The following is a 21,348-nucleotide window of genomic DNA, read 5'->3' as shown; positions in this document are numbered from 1 at the left end:
TCTGATCCAGGACGAGATGATGATTATCTTTTCTCAATTCCTCAGCTTCATCCTTAAAATCAAACTGATCAAATCTCAAATAAAAATTATTAAGAGCATTGGCAAGCTCACTATTTGAACTGAAACCATCCATGACAATATTAGCTCTATTCACACTTTGCTGTACACCTACTATAGTTTTCATACCGAACCAAGATGTTTAGCCTTTAGAATTTCCACTTTAACCTCCTTTTTTGCTGCTTCTCTTTCTAATGTCCCTCCTTGATTGTAAGACAGCTTCTTCTTCTGTAAACGACTTAACTGCTTTAGATCTTTTTGGTACTAGACTTGCATGGTTAAATAAAGGTTAATATGGAATTGAATGTCTCAAAGCATAAAATGTTATTAGGGGGTATCAGTTTAGGACACAATGACAATGTTTGAAAGAAGACCCGGAGTCAGAATTATAAAAAATTGAGGAAAAGTTTTACTGAAGATAGGTTGCAGTTTCATCAGCAGAAGTCAGCTTCAAGACTCACACAGGAGTTTGTAGGCTGCCCCGCTTACAGTTACAAAGATCACAGCAGTTATACCGTTCACCAAGGTCTAAGCTACGTCCTTGCTTCAGGTTGAATGATTCTCATTGGCTAAGAAAAGGCTAAACATAGTAATTCTCCACACATATACAGATAGACTGAAGCATATCTTCATCGATTAGGCAGCTGACACTCAGACCCTGAAGTTAGGCACGTCGTGACCTTCCAGGTCGCCGATTTGGGTTGCTGGGCGCCAACATGTCCAGAACAACAACTCAGTCAATCTCCAATAATGCCAGTGGTTCCTTAACCTGTAACCAAGAAGACTAACACACACACCGACACACAGCTTTTCCAAGGTTGAATTTGGCCAGGCTCTAACTATAAACAGGAGAGTCTTCTCTAAACATCAAAATAATACATTCTTTCTCTCAAGGAGAGCTACACTTTAGTCTAACTGGAAAGTAAGGCTTTAACAAAGAAATGGTCCCTTAAATTATTGGCTTAAATGACCCCTATATGTTTTAACACATGTTGAAGACCTTTCTCAAACACAAAACAAGTCCCTATTTCATTTCTGGAAGCCGGGCTAAATAAGCAAGCACTGTTACTGCGTTCAAATATCAAATACAGACATTAAAGAATACATGAAAAGAACATTTCAGTAATCACACTGGTAACTTCTATAACAAAGTAAAATCTCCAGAGATGTCATTCAACTCATTTGATATTTAGAAGGAAAAATATTGATTCATATCTTGATTATAATCACTCATTACATATTGAAGCAGCAGTGGATTCTAATCCACCCCCTTCAATGTATTCAGGGCATCGGGGAGAGATAGATCTTGAGGGCACATCTATTCTGCTGTAGTCAGTGATGCTCTTGATTCCCTTGCACATTCTCCGGGGATCATTGGTGAAAAAGTGACCCTACATTTTCCAAGTATAATTAACCTTTGCCCCCGACCTCTAGTTGCCTCCTCGTCGCTCTCAATGCAAGTGCATCTCCTGTCCTAAATGCTAAGTTCCTTGCCTTCAGAAGACACTGCACCTCTCCATTCAGCCAGGGTTTCTGATCATGTAGTTCCCTGAGAGCCATGCTAGCGTTAGCACTCAGGGGGATGCACAATAAACACAACTGTAAACTCCTGAGGCAGGTAGTACGGTGGGTTTGGCATTTATGTGGCAAATATTCCACCGCTTCAGGACAGTGACTGCTTACCGGAGAGCAGTTCGTACACCAGCCTTTGTTTATGTAAACACAGATTCCTCCTCCGCGAGTAAGCTATATTTGTCAGTTGGTCATTATGACAAAATACATCCCTTCAGGGTGGTATAAGATTCTGATCTCTCAGTCTGGAGTTTTAAAATAATGCCAGCATAATGTGTGCAACATAATGTAATATCTTACATAGACAGTTTAGTATTTGTTTATTGTCCATTATTTTAGAGTTTATCAGAATTCTTTGAACCTTTTTAAATTTAGATACAGTTCTTGGACTGTATTGTTATTAGGCCACTGACTCATAAGTGAGGCAAAAGAAGTTAGAAACTATTATCCCTCACTCAGATAAAATAAAAGAGCCTGTTACTCTTGTTAGTACCACAAAACCACTTATCCTTACATACTTATTATATTGCTAATTACTAGAGCATTAACATTAACATTTATGCATTTGGCAGACGCTAGGTAGCCTATACCATTATGCATTCCCTGAATCGAACCCAAGACTTTAGCGCTTCTAGTGTCATGCTGTGTTGGTTGACCTACACAGCAATAATCAATAGGCTACTGATGTTTGTTTTTTTCTATATATTTTGAAATATTGTAACTTATTTTATCCGAATTTATCCACATTTATATTCCTTACTGTACAGGCAAGTGATTTAATTTCTGTGAAGTGATTTTAATAGCCTATCTAATTTTGTATATGTATTTTATTTTTTTATATATTTATTTTTACTCATTTTGTACACAACAATATTGTATTTGTTCTTGTTCTGCAATTAAAAATAAATAAAAACGAAAAGAATGTACGTATTCATTCAGTTACAGTGGCCATCTCATTTTTGTAACAAGTTACAATTTTAGTGACCATAATTTTAATTTTGTGTGGTCATCATCATGCAGTGGTTAGTAGATTACTGCCCAGTTTCACAGACAAGCCTTAAATCTAGTCCCAGACTAAAATGCATGTTTGAGCTGTTTAACGTTAAACTGGACGCAACTTATGACATAACTTACAATATGTCAGTGCCATTGTTTTGTCTCAAGATGCACGCCAGTAATTTTTTTTCTTCAAAGGCATGTTTATAAAAGCTACATAAATGTCCTAATTTAACTAGGCCTACTCCTCGTGTGCAACTGTGCATATTAAACTCGGCTCTTTTGTGCTGCCTGCCAGCTACAACCCACGTTTACAGACTAGGGCGGATCGTGTGTCGAGTTTAAATGAGCGGTTGCACATTTAACATGATTTAATTGGCCACCTTTACTGTCGCGTTACGTCAACACTAAATCCTATTGGCTACGTCAAGTAGCAAGTATTACTACTAGCCAACCAAATGCCTTCGCGCGGTATTTTGAATAGTTTTCAAACATTGGAAGTTGTGCGCCTTATATTCCTCCGCAGATTGACAGGGAAACTAGTCCCTCACTTTTATAATGTATTATATGTTATATGAATCTTTGAATAAGGCTCCGATTAATTATTTTCATGGATTATGTGATATTGTGTTTATATGTAGTAAATAACTCTTAGTTGTTTTATTGTATTTTATTTTGCGGAGGGATATATGCCGTCAAGTGAAGACGGCAACACGCGCTGACTGTCGATGCCTCGATAGACAGTGTTAATGTTGGCGCTAGTAGTTTGTGCTAACGGTAGGAGCGACAAGGACAACTATCCGAATGCTGGATTAATCTGATTTTAATTATAAAATCAGGGCTTAACATCGATGGAATATACTTTGACATTTTGATTTACGGAACTTAAGGTAACTTAAAGAGACGTTTCATTTCACGAATACAAAGGAACTGTTTAAACTGATACTATGCTAACGACAGATGCGTGACGTTATTTCTGTTAACAATCAAAATAAATCGATAACTTTAATTTCAGTGATTATGGCCACAAATAGTGTGAACAATATTTGATTCCAGTCGGTCACTAAAACGAAGCCAAATGTGGATTTATACCTGTGCTTTTTTCCTGTTATGTAATGTTTTAAATGTCTTTGGCCATGTGTTGATCTTGCGTTTTCAACTGTGTATGTGAATGTGAACTAACGTTATATGTAGAAACTATACATTGATATGGAATATTCAGACTTTTTTCTTTGTATATAATATTTTTTCTTTGTGTTGCATTTATCTTCGCTTATGATATTCGAGTTATGTTTATGAAACTTTATTGTAAAATACGGCATTTACAGTGAGTTGATGCAAATGTAATCACTCAATTAATTATATATTTTTTTGTCTTTTGCTAAACAAGGTAAGTAGTTTTAAAATGCCTTTGCTGGGGAAGATAGTCGTGATCAAAAGACATGGAGGAGGAGATGGGACTGAATTTCCCCTCACAGCGTCCTGTATGTTCGGAAGGTCAGTAACACATCTTATTACAATAATGGCTTAACATTACATGATGGGTGTAAATATTTTCAACTTTAACGTTACTACCAAGTTTTTATAGTGAGGAACGTGAAAAACAAAATCAAAGGATAAAAATATTACTATAGCACATACACACTATGATTGAAATTAAAATCCAAGTACATTTGTTTAAAAACGTTAACATTTGGTTTAAAATATCTGAAATAGCAAGAGCCAAACATTTATAGTTATTCTTTTGATGCCAGGCGGGCTTCATTGGTGTCAAATTTGACGTAGAGATCTCTCCAGCCAATCAGAATGCGTTATTACTTAACGGCATGAAGTACATGTCATCGTGCTCATTTGCTAATTTGCTAATGCGTGTAACGGGTTATAACCTTTGTGTTTATTTACTATATTTACAGTTATGTTTGGCAAAATATTCACTTACCTAAGTTTTATCTGTTGATGATAGTGGTTTCGAGGAAATTTTGACAAAGTTGTTTAAATATGCTGGTTTAATGTGTATAATAAAAAAAGGAAATTTTGAACAAAAAATTATGTACTTGAATGTGTGGTGCGTATATGGTTTGTCATGCTGTAATTTATTTTTATTTGATTTTTTCTAGACATCAATGAACAAAAACAATGTTGCCTGCAAAAACTAAGACACTAATGCAAGAAGCTATTGCTAGAATATTTCAATCTATTTTAATAACTTATGGTGAAACTAGAAATAACCAATAAATGGAAGATAGATTCGTGTATCTTTGAATATCAACTTAGACCACATGCAAAACAATGTATTGAAATTATATTTTAATCATAAATTTGTTTGAAAATGAAATAACGTTGATTTTTGCATCATAGTTCAATATTTCTCATTCACCAAAAATGAAAATGGGCTGTTTTAAAAGACATTTTAATGTGGACTCTTTACCTTTTTAGGAAGCTGGACTGTGATATTCGTATTCAGCTGCCGCAGGTGTCTAAAGAGCACTGTAAAATAGAGCTGAATGAGAACAAGGAGGTAATTATATTGTGATATTACACTATGACCCTAGTTTCAAAGACAAGGTTTAAGCTAGTCCCAGACTAAAATGCATGTTTGAGCTGTTTTAACTTAAAGCAACTTGCACTGGCATATCTTAAATATGTCACTTTCATTGTTTTGCCTCAAGATGCTCACCAGTAATGTTTTTTTTCTGTGGCACATTCATAAAAGGTACTTAAATGTTTAATTTATTATCTCTCTCTTGTTTAAGCTCATTTTGACCAATTTAAGCTCTGTGAACCCCACACGTATTAATGGACAAGTGATTAATCAGTCTGAACGTTTAAAGCATGGTGATCTCATCACAATCATTGATCGTTCTTTCAGGTGAGTCTGATTTTTATTATAATTATTTTGAAAAAAACATTAAAGTTTTCTTTCTTGTAGAATCTTTGTTCTGGGAATAATTTTAAATTTTATTCATAAATTTTATGTGGTTTCATATTGTCATAATGCTAGGTTTGAGTACCCACCTCCAAAGACACCGAAGAAGAAGAGGCTGTCCACGGCTGGAAAAGACAAAACACCTCAGGTATGTAGTTGATGTGACTCTTCAGGGTTTTTCCTGGGTCAAATTTTTTTATTTATTACTTGATTTCATAGCTTTGTAAGATAAAATCCTTCTTTACTAGACCTGATCATTATTTTGGTATATAATCATATCAATATTAAAAAGTAGCATTGAAAAGTTTATTTTAACTAATAGACTAATTTTCTACCAAAAGTTTTTTACTATACAATTAGCAGCTAGCTAACAACTTGTATGTATTTATTTTTTTATTTTTTCTGGTTTCACCTCACTCCAGTCTAAGCCAAGGTTATTATAGTTTTGCATTTAGTTTTAATTAGTTTTTAAAGTGGGTTTGCTGAAAATGCTTAGTTTTATTTTAGTTTTTATTAGTTTTAGTGTTAGTTTTAGTCTTTTTTTGTAATTTGGGTTATTTGTCAGGGGCAAGATTCAAAAAGGTCAGAAAAAGTATTGTGTAATAATAACTCAACAAAAACATCATACAATTTTAGAAGTATGTATTCAACAATAACACCAGTACATAAAATGTACATATGGGCACAAATATGTAAACAGTCTACACAAGACTCCGCAGTAAGTGCAAAATGTGTAAGTGACGTGTGCCAGGAAAAAAACTAAATAGCCAACAGACTAAAGAAGACATGAACAGCATGTTTTCAATCCATTTTTGAGCCATACAAGACATTGCTGTCAGAGTGTCAGGGAGCTCAATCTGACAAAAGAACATGAAAAATGAAAAAACTCTAGAGGGTCAACACATTTAGATGAACCATCTCAAAATTAACTAGGCTACTTAATGAATTGGACTGCCCAGCATTTGATGCATGTGCTGCAGCTCTATGGCAAATCATTGCAGTTGAATAGCAATACAATACTGTATATACATTAAAGGGTTAGTTCACCCAAAAATGAAAATTCTGTCAGTAATTACTCACCCTCATGTTGTTCCAACCCCGTAAGACCTTCGTTCATCTTCGGAACACAGTTTAAGATATTTTTGATTAAATCTGAGAGCTGGATCACTCCTCCATAGGCTTCTAAGACATTATAAATTGCTGGCCCAGAAAATGTATTAAAGACATCGTTAATATAGTCCAAGTGAAGCCTATGGAGGAGTGATCCAGCTCTCAGATTTAATCAAAAATATCTTAATTTGTGTTCCAAAGATGAACGAAGGTCTTACGGGGTTGGAACAACATGAGGGTGAGTAATTACTGACAGAATTTTCATTTTTGGGTGAACTAACCCTTTAAAGGGGACATATCATGCCAAATGCACTTTTTTAGCCCTTATATGCATTTTGTTGTATATTTGGAGTGTTTAGAAGTACAGAAAATATGAAATTATTCTCTTCAGGTGCTTCGTTGATATCTTTATATTCTGTTTTGGTCATATTTTTCAACCTGTTCCGATTTTTCTGTTATCTATGACGTTTTTTGAACTATTACGTCACAGTATTTGCAGCGGAACTGCCAAATAAGGACATTGACTTCCGGCCCAACACTTCGAGCAATCCGCCATTTTTATTTCTCGCTGCAGTTTTGTAGTCCAAGCTAAAGGATGCAGAAGTTACGAGAGGGTAAGTTAAAATGTTCGGTTGTTGGATGTAGTAACCCACACGCTTCATTACACCGTCTAATGTAGATGAAGTGCCGCGCGTGACAGGGCGCATGTTTAACTGAAAGAACGAGCAGAGAGAGAGAGACACCCCCGGTCGCGCGTGCGCTCACTCTCTCTCTTCAGAGCCAGGCGAAAGTGTAAACAAGACTTCACCGTCTCCAAACTAGACGCTGTCTTGCTCTCTCTCCCTCGCACATATTAATCAAAATAAATCGACACGGTGGTAAAAGGTCGGAAGACCAAAGTTTCATGTGTAAATGCAGTACACACCATTGCAATACATCCATATGAAGACGTTGTTCTACAGGTTCGTCGTCTTCATTTTCATCTCGCTCCGGCTCCGACACTGGCTCGAACATGTAAGGCTGGCTGGACAAGTCTTCCGTTGTTGACATTTTGTTAATAACGTGTGAATAAAAAGTTTCTGTGCCGCTAGATAATCGTATCTCTGCTATCAAACTACAAAAATGGCCGAACGGGGTGGAGTTGAACCGCTGCAACATGGAGAGGGGGCGGGGTATGAAGTGTCTCAATTGTATTTAAAGAGACCGCACCAAAACGAGTTGCTCTCAGACGCACATCAGAAAAGGGGTAGAAAAGGGGCCTGTGGAGCTATAATAATGAGGAATTCAGACCCAAGCATTGCAGTTCCGCTTTATATAGACTACAAATGTATGATTTGTATGTAAAAAGGAACAATTTAAAAGCATGATATGTCTCCTTTAAGTAACAGTGAATATTTTGAACACTTCAAGTACACTGAGATCCATACAGCTGGCAAGATACTGCACCATCTCAGCTGGAAGCTGATTTGGTTTGCTTTTCTATGTTAAGTTTACATCAACTTGTGTCCAACATGGTAAACAAAAGAATGTAAGTCCCCTAATGAATCAGCTGTTTCAACTACAGCTTTTCAATTGTTTTAGTGTGTGTGTGTGAGTGAGAAAGGGTCAGGGTATCCATCTCTCTATACAAAATCCACAAGCCATACCAAAAATCTACACATCTTCTATACAGGGATTAAAGTTCTCCGTCGCTACGACGGATTTCCGTTAATTGCAGCAAGTCTATGACGGATTTCCGTCAATATGGTTCCAGTCTGTCCTTAATGTCTTAAATTCACTTTTCATAATTTTAAGGCCGTAAATAGGCTTTCATTTCTCAAATAGTGTAATAAATGTCTTAATTTTAATTAATAGTTTGAATAGGTCTTAAATTAAGGAAAGACGAGGTGTATTCACCCTGCTGGGGGGGATGTGATCAAAGCCTGGAGTGGAGCAAAAGCACGTTCCTCTCTCCACTCTAAGCATTCTGTAATCACTTCGCTGATGGTCCACTCCGGGTTTTCAATTACTGCTCACGGAAAGTGCATGTCAGGCTACAGTTGAGCGCTGAGGTAGAGAACTATATTTCAGTTATGGACACACTTATAATGCAGGTAGGGCTGGGCTATATATATATATATATATGTGTATATATATATATATATATATATATATATATATATATATATATATATATATATATATATATATATATATATATATATATATATATATATCGATACATTTTTAAAATGCGATATGGAATTAGACCATATCACATATATCGATATAACGTTAGTTCAAATTTGCGCTGTGATCTTTGCTCCCCGCGCCCCCGCTCCTCCTATTCCACTCTGCGTGCGTGTTTAGAGCATGTTATATTATGAGAGGCGCATCATGACTAACGTTACTTCAGAAAACCCAGCACATTAGGAACTACCAGGCAGTGACATAAGTATACGCTGAAATAAAGTTTTTCACCTCAGAAAAACAGACTTTCTTGTCCTGTCAGCCATTATACTGTTCTCGTAGCGCACACTCAATTGCACGCGCAAATCAGCGGCGCGCGCTGTATCGCCTCACTGATCAAGCTAGTGCAAAAGAAACTACGAGCATGCAACGCCGTTACGTTGTAAGTTACCCGAAATAAAAGCAATGCAGGGATGATTTTCATTCTATTCACCAGGAGGAGCAGTTTCCATGTTTCATTAACAGTTATTGTTAATATTGTGTATTCACCATCGTAACTGTCGTTTCCATATTAACCTCAAAATGCCACTATTTTTCTTTGTATTATTTTTTATATTTTTAAATGACTCTAGTGGCTCATACCAACATTGTATTAACAAAAACTAGTTTGGGACTGCTATTTAATAGCTTTAGCATAGGCCTAATGTTTATTTATTAGTACTAGTCTTTACTATTAGTCATATTCTTACAATTTATGTTAAGTAAAGGGGAAAAGTACTTGTGTGTGTGTTAACAAATTTTGTGTAAACGTGTTAGAATTTGCCTATATATAATATATATTTTCCCCTTTACTTAACGAAAGTTTAAGTAAAGGGGAAGGCTTAGCGAAATGGGGGGAGAATGGCCAGCCTTTTAGTTCGTGGACTAAAAAAATCTAACAGCCAGGTATGTGTCTTTGCACAGTATGTCACAGGAGACTTCAATATGGCAATAATGGTAAAAAAGTGCTAGGTCACCATCAATCAGAAGCTAGTCACAATGCTGCCTTTCGTGCTCTACAGTAGCCTACATGCTCCCTGCCTGGTTTTCATAGATTAAAATAGCTTTTATAATACGCCTACTGGCAATATTAAAGCGGTTTAAAACATCTCCCCTTAAAACGCTATTGGTCTCGACTATGTAAAAAGTTAAAGGAATATGACTTGGCCTAAAAAAAAAATTTCAGTCAGAAGAATTTTTTACACTTTAATCCCTGTCTATACAAAATTCACACCCTATACAAATCCCACAGCTGTACAATTTTCACACCCTAGGCCTATACTAAATTTTCCCTAAACAATACTCATCTCGATTGAAGCAGCAAACATTCAGTAAGAGTAAAAAAAATAGATGACATTATTTAATATTTGAATCACAGCTTAATATATAGTGTTCACATCGACAACCCAACTGCATTTTACCTCAAACTTAGGACTAGTTAACTTTCTAAAGAAGGCGCAATCACATCTCGGTTCGACATTAAGTAACACATTGACAAAATTGTATTCAGAATTTTAAATATTTTTATATCACTTTTTAATGTGTGATTGTTTTAAGGTGTTCACGAGATACCAACCTTTCGCAAACTTGTTTTCATGGAGACGCGGTGTGCACAGAGGGGAGGGGCTGTGTGTGTGTGTGTGTGTGTGTGCGCGTGTATGTGTGTGAGAGAGACAGACTGAGGGAGAGCAGGGATGAGAAAGGAAATGCAGCTGAACGAATACACTGCTTGCGGTAAAAAAATTAAAAAATGAATAACGAAACGCAATATGTGGCGGCCGGTGTTGATTCTCGCTCTACATTATCCCTTACATGATTACTGTCATTAATAATAAAATCATTGAATTGAATTGAATATTTTTATTTTTTCAAATAGTTAAATAAAACCGAAAAATAGTTCCAACAGATTTCGCTGTGGTACCGAAATTGCTACCGAGAACCGTAAAATTTTAATGGTATCGGTACCGACTACTGGAATTTTGGTATCGTGACATCCCTAGTTAATATATTAGGTAACCAACATGAACTAACCATAAGCAATACATTTGTTTTACTGTCTGTATTAATCTTTGTTAATGTTAGTTAATAAAAAATACAGCTGTTCATTGTTAACTTCACAGTGCATTAACTAATGTTAACAAATACAACTTTTGATTTCAATAATGTAGGCTATTAGTAAATGGTGAAATTAAGATTAATAAATTCTGCTAAAGTGCAGTTTATAGTTAATGTTAACTAATGTAGTTAACTAAAGTTTAATAAATGGAACCTTATTGTAAAGTGTTACTGATTTGTTATACATCGATTCAGACGTCTCGCGAGTTCAGTGTTGGACAGATCAGTTGTTTAACCATTCATTAAAGTGAATCGGTTCAAATGAGTCATCAGTTAATGAATTGGACGTGTCATTAGCGGACGTGTACGGCACGTGTTGTGTGATTATCCCGGCAGTTAGGACATCGCACAAGATTGGTGTCAACACAGAAAACATTTCATCACTGGATAGGTTTTTTCATTTATTGGAAGTGTGGTTTAATACAGCTGAATGTGCGGAACGCTTTTCAGCGAAGATAATTAAGGCAACTTTTTTTTTAGCACGAAATTCTCGCCCAGCGGTAATTCAGGAAAAAAATAACCTCAGAATGTTCCACGTGAGACTTCGGTCTTCTGACCTTTTACCATCATGTCAAAACTGTCAATTGATTTTGATTAATATGTGCGAGGGAGAGAGAGGCAGTCATCTACATCACTCAACAATCAAATAAGGTTTTGGTGGGACAAATTCGCTTTAGCAGCCGCCAAAAAATGTTCAATGCAGGAAAAACCCTGGTGTTGTGAGACAGATGATGGGTATTTTTTTTGTTAATTTATCATTTATTTCTTTGTAAAATTGATTTTGTCATCCTGTAGGCTTTGCAAGACCAGCAGGAAAAAAGCACACCCGTTCACGCAGAGAAGAGGAAGTCGGAGCATTCGTTTGGTTAGTGATCATGAAATTTATTTTCTATGATATTCTATAAAGTTCTTTGTTTGCAACATGTTTGCTGAAGTTGTTTTTTCCCCCTAGTTTTGCTAATTCTGTTAGAATATAATTTCATATCTGTGATTGTCTTGTGTGCTATATTTACAGACACTTGTTTAAAAGATGGGTCAAATTTACCACCATCTGTGGATCAGTCTGTTGAGAATGAACCAGAAGATGGCAAAATTAAAAAGGACAATATGTCACCTTTTTGTGAGCTCTACCAAATGGTCAAACAGGACCTTGTTGCTAAATCACCATGGAAATCTGAGCTATCAAAAACACCTCTTGCAAGACCTCAGGTTGATCACGAGGAAGCTTCCGCTGCAGATGTTAAAAGTAGCCCTAAACCGGTCACAACTCCATCTACCAAGAAGCGAAGATCCTTGAAATCCAGTTCTGAAGATATTACTGGACCAGCTATCCCTCAGAGCTCATTTAATGCAAATCAGGAAGAGAAACCTGCTGATGATATGCCGTCTGAAGGGTCCATCACCCACTTGACAGAGAAAAGTGTAACTCCTGTCTCCCAGAAGAAGAGAACACCCTTGAAAACGCCTCAGAATTTCAGTGCTGGTGAGGTTGTCCAGCAAATTCTCTTAGAGCCTCAGCATGAGGACAAAACTCCTAAATCCCCGAAAGGAAGGAGAAGTGTTGGATCACAGGATCAGATGCCTTTGGGCCAGCCTCAGACTCCAGGCCCAATAGGTAAGAACACTGAAGTGAAAATGTCACCAAGAACATCCCCAAGATCAAATGCTGGCAAAAGGTTTCAAGTCCAAGGTGGTCCACATGAGATTAAGGCTACAACATCAAGTTCTAAGAACAAAGGTAAGACCGTAAACACTGATGTCTATGGTAGTGATCATAAAAGAGCAAATCACCTTTTAAAAATAACTTGGTGCATCAAATAACGATTGTATCAATTACATTGTTATGCCACTAGGTGGCGACAGGTGACTGTTTAAAACATTTAATTGCCTTTGAATCATTCAGTCAAGAGATTCATTCAAAAACGCTGATCCATCCAGTAATGAAACAAGTGAAGTATTTACGAGTGAGCCATTGAATCATTCATTCAAACCGATGTAAAAAAATAAATAAAATTAATTCAAATTAATAAAACATTTTAAATAGACTGCAGCAATTACATTTTGTTAGAACCGCTGGCAAATTACATGTTATTTTTAGTTGTCTGTTCAGAATAGTGGGAGAAACGTGATCTCTGTTTGAAACAAAATAATCTTGATTCTCAATTTATCCAGAATCGTGCAGCTCTACTTAGTGTTTTCTTGGCATGTACACCATTTGTCAATTAGGTAAATGTTGCAAACATATGCCGTTATTTAAAAATATTTCACCATAATTTTGTTTGTCCTGCAGATGGTACTTCAATTAATGAGCTGTGTGGGGGAAACGAATCTCACACCGAAGTAACGGTTCCAAAAGCAAAGAGAAAGCGAGTGTCCTTTGGTGGACAGTTGACCCCAGAGCTATTTGACAAACGTCTGCCCCCAAATTCCCCCCTCCGCCGTGGGGCAACTCCACGATACAGTTTGGGACCTTCCCAGAAACCTCAATCTCTCCTACGACGAGCATCCACCATTGGTTTTTTGGTAATACTTAAAACCAATTTTTAAGGACAACAACATTTATCTATTGAAAACTTTCAAAGGTTTTTAATGTTTATTTATTTTCAGGCTCTTCGACTTGAAGAAACTGTTCCAGATGTTCAAAATAGTTCTCCGAAGAAAGCTTCACCCAAACGTGCTGCGAAGATTCCATCACCTGCCAAAAAGTCACCGAGTACCAAGGCTAAAACTCCATCACCAAAACATCAAAAGTCACCATCTGCTCCACCCAAGGTACCTGCAACATCCTCTACTCCTGCCACACCCAAGACACCTGCATCTGCTAGAAGAGCATCAACTTCAGCTGTTGAGGCTGCCAGTGACATGTCTTTAACGGAGACACCCAGGGTGCAGGGGAGGTTTTCAGTCTCTCGCATCAGTACTCCATCGCCTGTCCAGGACCAGGAGGAGAAGTCTGAAGTAGAGTCAACCGTTGTAGAAGACATGCCTCAGAAGTGCGAAACACCAAAGATACCCTTAAGGAGGAAGAGCATGAAGTCTTCTGCAAGAAAAACTCCTAAGAGTGCAATTAAAAGTGCACTTGATGTAATTCGTTCAAGACGCAGTGGAGCGTCACGTGCTAATCTAAAAGGTGAAAGATTTAATCTGGTTATATTCATGTTGTCCTGTTTTGAAGTTTTAATCTTTAATTGATTTAGATGGTTTAAATAAATATTTAAAATGTATGTTTCTTTCTCTGTTTTAAGTGTTGACCTCTTGGGCTGATATTGTGAAGTTTGGTCAGATCAAACCTCAAACAGAAGTTACAACTAAGAAAAAACCCACAAAGAGCAACGTAGTCAAAAGAAATGTGGTGGCAAAACCCAAGGTAAAATGTGAAATATTCTTATCAGTCTCAAATGTTTCCCATAAGTTTTCTTCTTCTTTTTTTCTGATTTGTTCCGATTCATTTTTCTCATTTCTGTTGATGGGTTTTAGCTCATTGAATGGCTGATTAATCTGACTTAATTACAAATTGCATTTAATTACCTATGCAGACACCTGCACAGAGGTTGAAGGGTGATATCAGCACTGGGCATGCAGCATCTCCAGTCACCATTGTTGTTGGCAAAGCCCATGTGAGGACTAACCAGTCTTGTGGTGCTGCACCTAAAATAGTCACCAACATGGCACTATTCAAGAAGGACATGAAAATGGACGAGGACTTTACAGGTTTGTTCAGTATTGAAGAAAACAATGTATGTAATAAATGTTCTGTGAAATTGTTAGTTCAAATTCTAAATGTTTTGTTAGGTGTTGCAGACATTTTCAAAACGCCAGCCAACAGCAGGTCTAAGAATATTGTTCCCGTAAATAATGAATGTCCTGAGATGCCTTTGGATGAGATTTCAGTCATGAGAACACCAGAAGAATCGGGTTAGTGTTTTGGACTTGTCGCAAGTTAGTTATCTACTGTGTAATGTTTTGATATCATTGATTTCATGCCCTTGTTTTTCACTGCCCACACAGGAGAAATGATTGTCTCTCCAATAAGTGTGATCTCTACTGCCAAATCTGGACAGTACAACAATGAAGCAGTAACACGACTTCTTTTGGACAACCAGGATGGTAGTTTATTGGAAGATGAAGGTCTTTCTCAACTCACTGACAACTCGAATGAGGCAAGTGGCCATGACATCATTCCAGATCAAGAGATGTCCCCCAATGACCAAACAGAAGAAGAGGCTGCCCCTGAAATGGTAGTCAAAACCCCAAAACAGAAAGCAGCACCATCCTTGTGCCTCACTGGAGTAAAGCGACTCATGAAGACACCCAAACAGAGGGCTGAACCAATTGAAGACTTAAGAGGAAAGCTGCTCAAGACCCCCAAGGAATATAAACCTCCCCAGGAAGAAAGTCTGGAAGGCATTAAGGAACTCCTAAAGACTCCCAAATACAGGGGAGCTCCAGTAGAAGACATGGTTGGAGTGAAAAGAGTGATGCAGACCCCAAAAGAAAAAAACAACCCTGTACTGTGCGCAGCTGGTCTTAAGAGGCTTATGAAAACTCCCATAGAAAAGTCTGAGCAACATGAAGAACTCGCGGGTTTGAAAGAATTGATGAAAACACCAAAATTAAAGGGAGACCTGGAGGAGAATCAGTTTGGGCTGAAAAGGTTGGTGAAAACACCTAAACAGAAGAGAAGTCAAGTTAAAGAGGACCTAACTGGTGTTAAAGGACTGATGAAGACCCCCAAACACAAAGAACCAGTTGAAGATCAAATGGGTATTCAAAGGCTGATGCAGACTCCCAAAGAGAAGGTTGAACCTGTAGAGAACTTGGCTGGTGTAAAGCAGTTAACACAGACCCCTGATCAAAAAGGAGAACCTTTCAGCAATCAGTTAGTAATCGGTAAACTGATGATGACCCCTCAAAATGGAGTGATGGCAGAGGAAGTTATCACTGGCTTTAAAGAACTTGAACCAGAAAATAACAATACCCTGACAACAGAAAATGGTGTGACTGAGCCTTTTGAGGTAAACGGTTAGGTTATTTCTGTTAAACATGCACATCATGTATATGCAGTAAATAATTTAGTTGATTACAATGGAACTTTTTGCCACACTGCTGGCTTGCAGTGTATATATGTAAACGTTATTCTGATAGATGGTATAGTCATTCTGTAATCTAGGTTTTTCAAATATAATTAATTGATCTTCATATATTTAATGTTTAGATTCAAGAGCCTCTTCTAGCAGTGGAAAGTGGTTCTTTATTCGTGCCAGCTAAAGGTGAGTTAAAATTGGGAAATGCACATATGTTCTCAACTTTGTTGTTCTCAGTCCTAAAATTTGGGAAATTATGTATGTTTTGTTTAATCTTAAACAGTAGGTACACAACGTTTAACTACTTGGATTGAGCTAAACTTATGCTGTCTTGACTTATCCCGTAGATTTTGATGAGGAATGCGACAAAGAAAATGTCTGTCCAGTTGAAACCATGGAGACTGAAGTGGATTCCCAGTGCACCACTGAAGTCATTGATTCTATTCACAGTGATGTAGAGACTGATGCTGTAATCCCCCAGGAAATGCATCTTAACCAGATTGAAGAGGAGTCGGTTTCAGTTGAGGCTATTGATGTCTGTTTTTCTGGGACTGATGAGAAAAATGAAGAGCAGTCTGAAGAATCTGTTTGTACCTTTGAAAATAGCAGCGCAACAGTTAAAGCTACCCTAACTTCATCCACTGCTGAGGAAGAGGAAGGAGAGATAATCAAGTCTTCACTTGCCAACAAAATTCAGCGTGGCAGTCGAGGCAGAGTGCCACAGAAATCCAAAAATGCTAACAATGACAAGGTCAAACCTCCTGCTGTGCTGTCAGTAACTGAAGAGAAAAATATAAACGGTCCACTTCCCTCTAGCCCTGCCAGGGGAAGGAGAGGCAAGAAGCTTCTCGAAGTTCCAGAAGTCACTGCCAGCCCAGTCAGAAAATCTGCCCGTGGTAGAATTCCCAAGCACCACTTTGTGGGTGAAGAGGAAAAGAACACTGAGGCTTCCCAAGTTCCTGTAGACTCCATGGAAACTGAGAGACCAGACTGCCTACCTGAAGTTACCAAAACCAGGAGAGGAAGAAAAGCTAAACAAGATGATGTTGCAGTTGAGCTCATTGATGATATAAATGCTGGTGACCCACAGTGTCCTGATGCACCTGCAAATGAAGAGCTTGTCCAAGCCCCTGTTGTAAAACCTGGGAAGAGAAAAAAAATGGTTAAAGCAGGAAGCCATCCTTCAGAAGAACTTGAACAGAAAACACCTGAAATTGTTTGTGAGGTAAATGCTGTTGCACCAGGTGATGTCAAATTGTTGGCTTCACCAGTTACTGAGACTGCCTCTGCACCTAGATCTAGGAGAGGAAGGCCACCAAAGAAGGAACACTTGAAAACTGAGCCAACCCCTACTTTGGAAAATGAAATAACCAGCACTCATGCTGCTGTAGTGGCTGAGAAGCCACTGACACCTGTAGCAAAGTCAGGGCGAGGAAGGAAGGCTAAAAAAGAAATTGTCAAGGAGCAACTCTTGGATAATGATGATGCCATGGTTGTTTCTCAAACTGCGGCAGAGGTGAATGTTGAACAAGATAAGCCTGAAGCACCTGTGATCAAGTCTGGCAGAGGACGAAAGACCAAACAGCAGAAACCACAGATGGCTGAAGAGGTTGTTGACCAACCAGCTGTAGATGCCAGCACACTTTTACCAGTGACTAAGGAACACACTGAAACAGTGGTGAAATCTGTGAGGGGAAGTAGGAAGACAAAGCAGTCAAAGGTGACCGTTTCAGATGAGACTGAGGAGAACATTGTCAGCCTTGTTGAACAAGCAGAGACCCCTGTTGTGAAATCTGGTCGTAAGAGGCCTGTTATTGCAAAGGAAACAGAAGTGGAGGCAGAAGTTTCTGTCAAAAGAGGTCGCCGTGCTGTTGCAAACCCTGCACCACCAGTTGCTGTGGTTTTCAGCCGTGGACGTAAAGCAGTTGCCAAGGCAGAGTCAGAGGTTACTGAGGATGTAGCTTCATCAGAAGAGCCAGCTAAACCTGTCAAACATACCAGGCGAGCAGCAAAAGTACCTGAATCAAAGAGAGAAGAAAATTCCATGACACAGGCAGGTTCTGAATTGGTTGCTGCTGAGAATACAGCAATTGTGGCACTGGAGAAGGTGGGAAGAGGAAGCCGTGGCAGAAAACAGAAGGATTCAACTAAAGACATCCCTAACACCCCAGTCAATGAATCTTCTAAAGCCAAGGAAGCTAGTGAAATTAAACCCTCAAAAACTGTTAACTGGAATCCAGATTTGGTGGTCTCTAAAGACATTGAACCTACTTCAGATGTAGAAAAACAGCTGAAGAAATCCAAAAGGTTAGGCAAAATACCAGCTGAGACATCCTCCACATCAAATCAGTCAACTGGTCTGCCACCCAGAGGCCGCAGAGGAGCCAAAAAAGAGGAACATCCTGTTGAAGAAGTTCAGATAAAAATCAAGCCATTGAGGGGAGGAAAGGCAGTGGGCTCTGCTGCACCTAAATCAGATCTTAGTGATAGTAAGGCATCAACTCCCCCCAAAAGGAAAAGGAATGATTTGCTGGAGGTAATTGACGAGTCGTCAAATAAGGAACCTTTGCCTAAGAAAAGAGGAAGAGTAGCCATCAGCGCTAAAGTTCCAGCTGAGGTCTCCAGCAAAGAGAAAATGCCTGACACTGAACCAGAAAAGGCTGAGGTTAATCCCAAGAAGACTGGTAATAGAGCTGTAAGAGGGCAGAAAAAGACCGCACAGGAACCAGATCCAGCACCTGCTCAGGAGTCCGTTTCAGGTACGCATTCTAGAAATGCTGTCTCTAGTGTATTCCAGAATACAAGAGAACTTTACCTTGGGGTCTAGTAAGACGGGTGTTAAGTCAACCCGATTGTGCATCTTATGACTGTAAAATAGTTTTGTTTTTTTTAGGATGTAGCTTTCATATCTTTCAGTGAATTCTATTTATCACCTCAGTCCTTATCCCTATTTGGACAGGACTAGTCGTCATGGAGGATGTTAGAGAAATTCGTGTTTCACAGGTGTACTTTGTGATTTTAATCCTGTATGAATCTGCTATGTCTGTATTTTTCTCATAAAACCTTAGTAAAACTTCCAGGGCAAATTACCTAAGTTTTTTTTCGGCAAACCCTACAGTCCTCTGGGAAATCTAATCCTGTTCAAATGTCTGTGATTTCAAATATTGTATTATACTAACACTTCATGTTTTTTGACCTACCTGAGCTACCTTTTGCACCCCAATCTTTCACAGACTTTCATTTCAATATGGATGATGTCCGAAAAAAAAAAAAAAAAATGATATGCACATGCACACACAGCAGATGATCTTCTGTAAAACCCACGGCTAGAAAACACTCCCACTTCTGTAATAAACATGGAGATGTTAGTACTGTTAAATCGTTACATGAAATCAGACATTGATTAATAATAATTTAAACTGTTAAATCGTTACATGAAATCAGACATTGAGTAATAATAATTTGAACTGAAACATCTTTTTAAAAACTAGTGCCTTCTGAATAGGGCTTTGTGTCAAAAAGACGTAATAAGCATTGGACCCACTAGCATCAAATAAAGTACAAAATATTTTGCCTGTTTGATCTCACAATAAATATTTATATTTAGCTTTGTGGCATGTAAGGCCACAAAAGCTGATGGGCTTGACAAGTGTCGTGTATATACTGTTTAGACCTGTTTTATGTACATACAGTACATGTTATAATTAGGCTTTCTATTTTGAATTTGTTGTGCTGTATCATTTATTCACGTTTTGAGAGTGAAAAGTTAACATTTGTTTTCTCACAGGGACCACCACTCGAAGAGGAAGAAATGTTAAAAAAGTAGAGGAAGTGGACATCTCTACTGAGGCAGCTCCCGTCAGGCGTACCAGGAGGAAGTAAAGCACTGATCCTACAGAGTGGTCTTAATCTTCAAATCTCAGAAAAAAAAGTTTTAGTTTTATATGTTTGTACTATTTCATTATGATATTTTTCTATAAATTTCTGTGTAATTTTAGCTGCTTTTATTTTTTAGGGAAAAGTGTTTGTGTACACTTATCGAGTGTTTTAATTCAAGAAAATGTTTAAAGACCATTTCTACAGTTTAAACGATAAACTTCTCTCCAAAACATTTATCTTCTATATCCCTTTGTGTTCTTTAATTTGTGTTTTTTTTACTTCTTTAAATGTATTAAAAGAATAAAATAAGCGAGGTGTTACAAAACTTGGCTTAAGCTGTCACAATTTGCATGTAATTTGGTTTAGTGGTATGACATGTTTGATGTGACATGCATTAAAGTTTTCATTAAAAAGATATTTGTAACCTCATGTTTTATTTCTTCTTTTCTTTCTTCTCTCTTTTCAAATTTATTCTGTTCGACTTCATGTTTCAACTTTTCATCCATTCATTGTATCTAATGCAGGTGTGTCAGAGATCAGCAAGTTTCAAAACTACATGTGTGAGGGGAAAACACCTGCAGTGTTTGCAGGTGTTAATAACTTGGTACTTTGATACCATGAATACCATATTCTAAATAGGCTATTATGTATTTTTACATGGTACTCCATTTACTAACTTTGTTTTATCATGGTTGATGTCCAAATCTTAACAGGAAACGTAAAGTGTCATTTCTGAGGTGGCCCAAGATGAATTTCTTTCTTTTGACAGAAGGGCAGCACCTCTAGTGTAAATAAACAGAAAAATTTGTTACAAATTCTGTAAATTCTTTTAATAGTAATATATATATATATATATATATATATATATATATAAATAAAAAGTACTATGTGCTACCATGGACCTGAATGATTGCTATTATAATTTGGCACCATGGTATTTATTTAATACCAGGTACTTCTGTGTGCAATAAAGGTAGTATGGTAGAGTAGTAAGATATCCTTGCAACCTTTAATTTTTCTCTTATGTTAAATGTAAACTCAACATGTTTATTGATTGGCTCTGCTCTTATTAATCTTGAATTTTCATAAATTTGAGATTTATTAAAACTGCCCACTTAAGCAATCTATTTTTTTTTTTTAAATCAGTGGGTAGTAGTTACCTGTGCATTTATTTTGAATATTAAAAGTTTTTAGGTCTAATTGTTAATGGTGGTTTGTGGACAGTAATTCATTTAGATTTGTATAGTAACAAAAGGTTAATATTTTAAAGTGGAACGTTAAAGAGACAGAAGGTCATAAAGGCATGTGGCTGTTGCGGTTTTTATGTTTTAATTTACTAATTATTATAATTCATTGAGCTATCTAATAATTCGAGTGGTGAGGTATTGTAGTGTAAAATTA

General features: G+C 37.4%; 1 protein-coding gene across 2 annotated transcripts; it reads left to right on the top strand.

Annotated features, from left to right (window-relative positions):
* The first annotated feature begins 3,329 nt into the window (after positions 1–3,329).
* Positions 3,330–20,376, top strand: mki67 (marker of proliferation Ki-67). 2 transcript variants are annotated; one of them, XM_084134859.1, is made up of 16 exons: positions 3,330–3,515; positions 4,016–4,122; positions 5,062–5,143; positions 5,379–5,494; positions 5,627–5,699; positions 11,780–11,849; positions 12,000–12,722; positions 13,275–13,507; positions 13,592–14,114; positions 14,230–14,351; positions 14,521–14,695; positions 14,777–14,899; positions 14,993–15,999; positions 16,200–16,254; positions 16,416–18,827; positions 19,856–20,376. In XM_084134859.1, exons 2-16 carry the CDS (start codon positions 4,031–4,033, stop codon positions 19,948–19,950), a joined length of 5,901 nt encoding a protein of 1,966 aa, XP_083990985.1. In that variant the 5' UTR covers positions 3,330–3,515; positions 4,016–4,030; the 3' UTR covers positions 19,951–20,376. The 2 variants fall into 2 exon arrangements, with proteins under 2 accessions (XP_083990985.1, XP_083990986.1); XM_084134860.1 differs by lacking the exons at positions 4,016–4,122; positions 5,062–5,143; positions 5,379–5,494 and having other exon boundaries at positions 3,364–3,515.
* Positions 20,377–21,348: the final 972 nt, after the last annotated feature.

The sequence above is a fragment of the Abramis brama genome (assembly GCF_963993115.1).
Source record: "Abramis brama genome assembly, chromosome: 14".
Lineage (NCBI taxonomy): Eukaryota > Metazoa > Chordata > Actinopteri > Cypriniformes > Leuciscidae > Abramis > Abramis brama.
This window is presented reverse-complemented; position numbering and strand designations above follow the sequence as displayed.